The sequence below is a fragment of the Scardinius erythrophthalmus genome (assembly GCF_964197995.2).
Source record: "Scardinius erythrophthalmus genome assembly, chromosome: 12".
Taxonomy (NCBI): Eukaryota; Metazoa; Chordata; class Actinopteri; order Cypriniformes; family Leuciscidae; genus Scardinius; species Scardinius erythrophthalmus.
The window spans coordinates 11,344,707-11,352,862 of NC_138232.1; the positions used below are offsets into that span (position 1 = coordinate 11,344,707).

Genomic DNA, 8,156 nt, shown 5'->3' on the forward strand with positions numbered 1-8,156 from the left:
TTGCTGCGTTTAATTGGGCGTTGCTTTGGCGAATAAGATCAGCCTACTTTATTATTGGCTGAATCTAAAGAAACAATAAAGAAAATGTAATGCCGTGTCTCAGTGTCATGTCTTCTTATGAAATAGTGGGATCGAGATTTTCATTAGCATCTCATTACTGTAATAAGAACATGACAGTGAATGTGGATATAAATAGGCTAGGATGTGCAACTAAATAAAAACTTGCTTTATTTTCTGAATGAAATAGTTAATATTAATATAAAATTGAATTCAAATTAATATTTCTTCTATAATATATGGTTCTAAGGTATATATTATGATTTTAAGGTCAAATTTAACCAAAACACTTCATTGTGAGAATCACCCTATTATTATGAAAGATGAATCAGTGACACACGTAAGCAGTTTATGCTAGTATTATGCTTAGTCCGTATTTTTCTTTTACACTTTCGACATCAGTGCTGTCAAATAATTATTACACTTGAATCATTTTAAAAAGCACAACTTCACACTTGAAATATAAGAACCACTTTTTCCTTTTATTTGGTTTTTAAACTGTATACAAGATGAAACTGAGTTTCTCAAATAGAATGAACACAACTGATATATGACCCAGAGATTACAAAAATGACAAGAGGGTAGACACGACAAAAGATCAAAGACAGCTGGAGAGGGCACATCAGGACTTTACACCAAAATCAAGTGTTTAGACAAGGGACAACAAATAAGAGAATAAAACAGACTTCCCAACAAAATGTAGTGGTTGCTGCCCTGATGGCATATTGGGGGGGGTAACTCTTCCTGTAGAACAACTTTTTCCTGTCAATTTCATTTTAATGGAAAACACAATATAAAACACGACCACAACATCATGAATTTGATACAAAGAAATACTACTGATAATAGACTGACAATATTGTTCAAGGATGGACTATGAACACAAAAGGTTATGGTATTTAAGTCTACAATATAATTTCCAAAGGCAACCTATAGAAAACATGTCAAGTTATACAGGATTGGCAACTATTAAATAAAATGGTTATTAAAGAGAAAATAACCTCAGCTTGAACATTATCGCCAATTAAAATTGGGAAAAGGACTGTGAAATTGGTGCTTTACCGGTTTACTATCTGTTCCGATCACATTTAAACAAAATAAATTTAGTAAGATGCTTCAGAAGATTCTGAGTAAGGTCAGTAAACATCAGGCACATAAATCAATTTTGAGATCTAAAACCATGCAGTTGTTGGAAGATAGGAAACAGGTCTATTTCTGCCACATTCATTTCATTACAGAGCCCCACCACCAGATGTAAACTATTCATATTCCTGTAAATTGTCTGACAGTTTATCAAATTTATTCAAACCAAACCAATAAAATCAACAATCCATTACGAACTATTGAGGCAACATGCAAAACTTTAAAAAGACTGCACAGACTTTATCGTTCTGTTGAAAGAGAAATATGGCCAGCTTCTCGCATATCTATTTTTAAACATTATGTATGTTGGCAAAGTAGAGAGCCAGAATAAGACCATCAAGTACAAGACAATGAGGACTGCTAAAGGAAAACCACAGGATGAAAAAGGCTCATATGTTGACTGACGCCACCCCTAAAAGTTGATTTAGAGTCTAAGTGGGCACAGTGATCTTTCTTGCAAGCAGCACCAATAAGGCAAGCTCCACGCTGCCTTGAGCCTGTTCCAGTGCCAAGGCAGCCTCACGAGCGGAGAACCCTGACGCCTGGATCCTCTGAATGTGCTCTAATGGAAACTGTCCCATCGAGGCCTGTGAGTCTCCAAGGAAAGGAGGATCCGCCGCAGTCGCTTGAGTTTGAGGAGATGGCCCTTGACTGGAATTGGTTGATATGCCAGCTGTAACAGAAAGGGGGCGCTGCTGAGACAGGTCAGCTGAGATGTCAATGCCTGAGGGGTTTTCGTCCGCAATGTCCTGCACTTGCTGGCCCTCAGGGAGCTCAAGATCTCCCTGGGAAGAAGCGGTCACCGGCCCAGAACCTTCCTCAATAACAAGGGCACAATTTCTTTCAGCTGCATTAGGGTGCTGAATCGTTTGTTCCACTATGGGATCTACCGGAGTAGAAGCTTGGTTCTCTGTGTGCCTTGGATTGCTCGGTACGTCTAGAGTATCCCTAACTGATTGAGAAGTAAATTCAGCTTTGGCAACACTTCCCTCCTTTGTTGTGGCAGTATTAGAGGATGTGTCAATAGTTGGGTTCAGAGTGGCTCGGTTTCTTGCAGCATGATCCTGGTCCACCTCATCAACATATTGTCTTGATGCTGTAGCATTAGGGTCAGGATTCATTCCAGAAACTGTTGGCCAACTGCTGGACATCAGAAGCTTATGGAGCTCCTTAAGGGCTTGAGCCAAGGAAGGGATGTTATCTAACTCTGGCTGGTCTCTTTCACAGGGTATTTCTCTCTTTTCAGTGTCTGAATTGACAGAAGTAGTGGCTGGTTCAGCAGGACAGGGTTCAAGGCTAAAATCTGGAACAGGCATGCATTGTGGTTGGGCCCCTGAAACATCTTCAATCACACTACCTTGGTCTCTCTGGAACTGATCAGGAAAGTCATGGCCAGTTTCTGGTTTTGCATTGGAAGAAACATCCATGTCCACTTCCTGATCCAGTTTTAGAGTCTGAGAGCCTGGGTTAAAAAGAATAAAGGGAGATTCTGCTGCTACAGTCCCAGAGGAAGTGATATTTTTCCCCAAAACCGTGTCCATTGGACTGCCGGAATCTCCTGAAATGATGTCACCAGTCACTTTATTGTCCTCGGGCACAGTACTAGAGAATGGTTCCTGAGAGGGAAGAGTTCTTGGGATGGGAGCATCTGCATCCGTCTGCAAGCAAGATGATGTTGAATCGGCCAGTCCTTGGGACTGAGATCTGAAGGTGTCATCAGAGGGATCTGGAGAGGGTTCACCAACTTTTAATGACTGAAGTGGAGAGGATTCAATCGATGTGGGAATTTCAATTGGGGACGCTCCCTGGTTTATAGAGGCTGGGGCAGATTTGGAACGATCTAGGGTGAGACTGTGGGGATGATTTGAGGTTGACGATGTTGTGGGTTGGTTGAGAGGTTTAAATGGCAGGGATTGTGGTGAGGTAGTTTTTCCATCTTCAATATCTGAGAGAGAAACAGTAACTGATGAACTTGAAAGTCTACATATAGGTGATATAAAACCATGCAAATTCAGCAAACACTGCAAACCATGCCAAATAGTTAGCATCATAGACAGGCAAAGTTGAACGTATTTCAAGAAATTACTCACAAAATGAAGGCTGTTCCAGTGCGTACCAATGTATGTATTGTGTCTAATATTTACTGGGTCAAATATTGTATTAGGCTAATGAAATATTCCCTCTGTGACTGTAGTACCTGGTAGGTAGAGCCCTCTCCAGCTGTCTGTCCATATGACATCAGTTCTGTCCTGCTCATAGTTAGGGCACACAAACGCCACACATTTCATGCAATAAGAGGCAAACAATTAGCAAAAACACATCCAGAGAAAAGGAGAAAAAAAGAGGCATGCCCTTATCAATCACATAAGCTACACAAGGTGGTGTTCAACTCACATTATTTAAGGGTAATCTGTATAAACATGAACTTCAACATGAACCATATGAACATGAATTACAGTATTTGCAGCTATAAACAGCATATTTTTTATTTTATCTAGTGACAATGTTAAAACTGAAGAATACATTCTGAAGAGCCAATGTCCAAACATGTTTTAACTCATGTTTCCTCAGTATTCCTCAATATTGTGAAATATTATTACAATAAAAAAAATAAAAACTTCAAGTCTTATATGATCCTTAAGAAATCGTTCTAATTTGCTGATTTGATGATAAAGAAACATTTTTATTATCATCATCAATATTAAAAACAGTTGTGCTATTTTTGTGGAATTTTGTCGTTCAGCAGAACAGCTTGAATTTAATTCACTTTCGATTAATTGTCCTTGCTCAATCAAAAACTATTGATTTCTTATATATATATATATAAAAATGAACACCACCTTGTGAACTGGGTGAGTGGTTCTGTTTTGCAACCAAGATAAACAAACTATACAAAAATTGTTTTGTTAAATTCTTCTGATCCCTAAACAAAGAAATCCATTTTAATTCTACAATAAACCAATGATGAGTATTCATTCCTTGTGTTAAAATCTAATGCTGCCTTCATGTGTAATTGGAATTAAATACAGAGATTAAACAGGTTTCCTAGTCAAAAATTGGACATGAACTCAAGTCATATTTACCACTGGGACATCAAAATTATCAGGGATCATTTTGATACCCAAGTTCCCGAGCTGGGCGGATCATAAACTTTAAACATGGCGGGGGGAGAACAATTTCTGCTGTGACAGGTATTCTTTATTATTTTTTTCCACAACAACTACATCGCCTTATCTTGTTGTTAAAGTAGTGCATATTTACATATATGAATTCTCATTTGAAGCTTATCGTGTATCTTATACACAGCGAGAAATTTCAGAATCTAGATATAGAATGTTTTTATGTTTATCAATGAATGGGATGCTGAATATCATTTTGGCTTTAATAAGATTTTCCAAATATGGCAAGAATAAAGCTGGCTTCCTCCATGATTCCTGTTCTTTCTGACAACCAAGCGCTTGAATGCGACAAGCTCGTAATCACGACTTGAGAAGTAGGACATTTCTGATAGCACGTGAAGGCAGCATAAATCTAGCTTTTATTCCAACCTATTAGCCATGCAATCACTTGGTCTACATATCATGCATCTCACCGCTGTCCTGCACAGATCTTTGTATTGCCTCTGCCAGTTCTCGATCTGCAATCTCCTCAGGCCGGGTATCCTCTCGTCCCTCTGGTCCATATGCCAGCCGGGCACACTCGGGCAGCTCTGCCTCAGGTAGAAAATGTGTCTCTGTACCCGTCGTCCCAATCAGGAGAACATTTTTCTTCAGATCTATGGAGCACTGGATGAGAGAAAATCAAGTTATAAGAAATAGAACGGCGCTAAGTAGAAGAGAACAGGCATTGCAAACTCAAGTAATGAAAACAAAAACTTCTACTAGTGATCTACTCTAAAACAGAACATAAAATTATATTTAATATTAATATCATTGTTTACATAATATTATAGAAAGAAAAAAAATAGCTAACAAGCTAGTCAGGCTATATTTGTAAGATTAAGTGAGATATAAAATATTTTCCTGAGTACACAGACTGACAATAGCATGCAGACAAAGTTGCTAAACTCTGTGTCTAGGGAATATGGGAAAATCCTCAAGTTAGTTTCATGCCATTAATGTTGCTTTAATGGAAAGTTAAACAGATTCCATTACGGGAAATAGATCACTTTATTGGCTATGAACCAAAGTTCCCAAGCAGACCTGGTGTCTCTTCAGCATGTCAAGGCCTAGCAGCATATCCATGGGCTGATCTTCCAAAATAGAGAAAGAGCAAGGCAGGAAATCTCCTTCGATCTGCACCTGGGCTGGGTGTAAAATACATATTTCGTACATTATAATAAGATTTAATAGCATATTGCATATTAAAGGAGCAGGTCTAAATAAATGCCATACTTAAATGAACTCGGCCAATAATTTTTTGAGTGCCAACCCCTTTGGCAATGCCCGCCCAGCGTCTGTCCACTAGACGCATGATATTACATCGCTCTGCACATGCTTGGCTCATAATCGTCATCTGAGCTCCTAAAGAAGGATTATAAAACATTAGTACATAATATAATATAATATAAAGAAACCTCAAGTATTAAAAGGATTCCCAAACAAGTATATAAATGAAGCGTATGACTGAAAATAGGATGCTAAATTAAGTAAAAACTATTTAGATTGATGATGTTTAGTAAGACATTACTTTAAGCAAAATATAACAATGCACTCAACAATATCCTATTGAGAAGATATCTTAAAATACGATTGACTACCTGAGTCAACGAAGGCTTTTACTGGGTGTCCATTGACTATGCAGTTGATGTATAGCATGACCACCTGGCCAAAACTCTCAGGTGCTTCTTCCATTGCAATGGTCATATTCTCCTCAATATTGTGCTGTCTGGAAATGTAAAATAATGTCATGCATTCTTTTATTTAAATTTTTTTTTATGATCCATGTGCCATAGACCATGTTTTTGCTGTGCATATAATCTCACCCCTTATTTGTTACCTGATTTCTTCCTCAATCTTGGCCTGAGCAACCAAGTCAAAAGGATCTGCAGTCAGCAGTTTGATTCTCTCCTGCTCTCTCCGTGCTCGGTCCTGCTGCTGCTCCAATAGCACCTTGGTGAAGCGCTCTGAAAAAGGGAAGAAAAATGATTCGGTCACTCTGGGAAAAAACATTCAATCATCCACATAGATGCATTTAGGTCCCATCATTTTTATTTACCAAGGTCTCCACTCAGTAGAGCCTCAGCAAGTGGAGGGTTTCGCTCTTTCAGCAACGAAAGCTCATGTGGATTTGCCAGCAACATGTCACGTAGCAAGGCGGGGTTGTCCAATCCCTGGGGAGAAAGGGCTGGGGCTGAGCCTGAGCCAGAGCCTGCGCCTGAGCCTGATCCTGCGCCTGAGCCTGAGCCTGATCCTAGAGTGGTGGCTTGGGGCGGCCGTGATTTGGTGGCACTGGGGCGCTGGGCATGGTGCTGTCTGTTTTGGCCTGAGGACGTCCCAGGAACAGCAATGGAACTGAAATCGATGCGAGGCAGACCTAAGACATTAAGATTAATTATGATTAATGCCACGATAAGCTCACTTTAAGCCATTTTAAAGCATATCTAGTTATGCTGGTTTACCTGGAACTGAGGGTTGTTGTCCAAGTAACCTCTCTGCTTGTCTTAACACTAGCACATCTCCATCCTTCAACCCATAGTTCCCTAGGGCTCGGGTGGGATCTTGTAACGGCTGCTCTGCGTAGGAGATCTGGAGAGCAAAGGTTGCATCATTTTATTCAATTTGTTAAAACACAGCACATTCTCTTTTTGTCAAAAACCCTACAAAATCCCTTTACATTTCAAAATAATTCTTAAAAATACCAAACTCACAGAATAGTTTTTAAAGTTGTTTGTATAGCCTAATAATTGACTTACAGTTTCAGTTCAAGCACCATGTAATGGGAGTACAGGCAAAGTTTCTCTTTCAATTTTCAAATCGAAAGATTGATCTGCTACACCATGTTACCCAACACACCCATGCCAAATAAAGACTCGTTCGTGTTATGCGTTTAAACAGCACACAATTCCGTGTATTATGGTTTCCTGACAGGATACATCTTTACCAAACAAAAAAAACGTTTTTTTGAAATAGTTCAGCTTTGCTAAAAGCTCGTCATTTGCGCAACTATGACCTGTTCATCTTTCCAGATTTGTTTTTTTCTGGAAGTGTTGACATAGGCTCAGTATGCTATTAATAGCATGGACCTATGGCACTAATTTGTTTAGTCAGGTCGCTTAGCATAGTAGCTAACTAACTGTTGCAACACTTTTGGAATATGTTTACGTTACCTGAATCTCCCCGGCTGGTATTCCTGATTCAAGTTCGCAAAGAGCCAAAAAATCCCTGAGTTCAAGCTCCGGGGACACTTCCAGGGCGAAAGTGGTTTCCGAGCGGTCTCTCGGTGCACAAAACACGGTGAGCAGCATTGCGCTCGGGGTCAAACCCGGTTACTGCTTCTCTCTTTTGCTGTCAGAAACTGCCGTTATTTCGGGGTTTTGCTACAGGAAACGTGACGACGTCTGTCCTGTTAAAACGTTGTGTAAAATCTGGTTATGAAAAAGTTAGGCATATGAAAAAACATCTGACCAAGCCAACACAATTCGCTCATAAAGAATTCGTTCACTTCCTTTTCACAGCTCAGTCTCTAGCCACTGCCGTAAACCGATTACGTGTGTCGTAGCTTACTGAGACAGGAAGTCAGAAACAACATAATGCATTTTGATATGATAAATTAATAGAATATTTGAATAAATGAATGAATTAATACATTTAATTAAATTGATCAAATTAAATAAATTAATAACATTAATTATAGCGATTAGCCCAATATAAATAAAGTAAAAATAAATAAAAGACATGTTTAAGTAATTAAATTGTACACATATACTAGTTTGTGCAATGTGTCTTCGGACTTTT

The 8,156-nt window shown here is 39.1% G+C and overlaps 1 protein-coding gene across 2 annotated transcripts; it reads right to left on the reverse strand.

Moving 5' to 3' along the window:
- Positions 1–519: 519 nt before the first annotated feature.
- On the reverse strand, positions 520–7,933 carry ddi2 (DNA-damage inducible protein 2). 2 transcript variants are annotated; one of them, XM_081379868.1, is made up of 10 exons: positions 7,529–7,933; positions 6,821–6,947; positions 6,418–6,735; positions 6,199–6,325; positions 5,960–6,087; positions 5,595–5,723; positions 5,403–5,506; positions 4,793–4,985; positions 3,398–3,449; positions 520–3,145 (listed from the first exon to the last, which is right to left on the reverse strand). In XM_081379868.1, exons 1-9 carry the CDS (start codon positions 7,664–7,666, stop codon positions 3,439–3,441), a joined length of 1,275 nt encoding a protein of 424 aa, XP_081235994.1. In that variant the 5' UTR covers positions 7,667–7,933; the 3' UTR covers positions 520–3,145; positions 3,398–3,438. The 2 variants fall into 2 exon arrangements, with proteins under 2 accessions (XP_081235994.1, XP_081235993.1); XM_081379867.1 differs by lacking the exon at positions 3,398–3,449 and having other exon boundaries at positions 7,529–7,918.
- Positions 7,934–8,156: the final 223 nt, after the last annotated feature.

What these genes read in the sequence shown, in the direction of transcription:
- ddi2 (XM_081379867.1), bottom strand. Translation starts at nt 7,666, where the DNA reads ATGCTGCTCACCGTGTTTTGTGCACCGAGAGACCGCTCGGAAACCACT. An exon ending in ACAACAACCCTCAGTTCCAG is followed by an intron (nt 6,736 to 6,820) that starts GTAAACCAGCAT and finishes TTAATGTCTTAG; the next exon opens with GTCTGCCTCGCATCGATTTC. An exon ending in AAAAGCCTTCGTTGACTCAG is followed by an intron (nt 5,724 to 5,959) that starts GTAGTCAATCGT and finishes ATCCTTCTTTAG; the next exon opens with GAGCTCAGATGACGATTATG.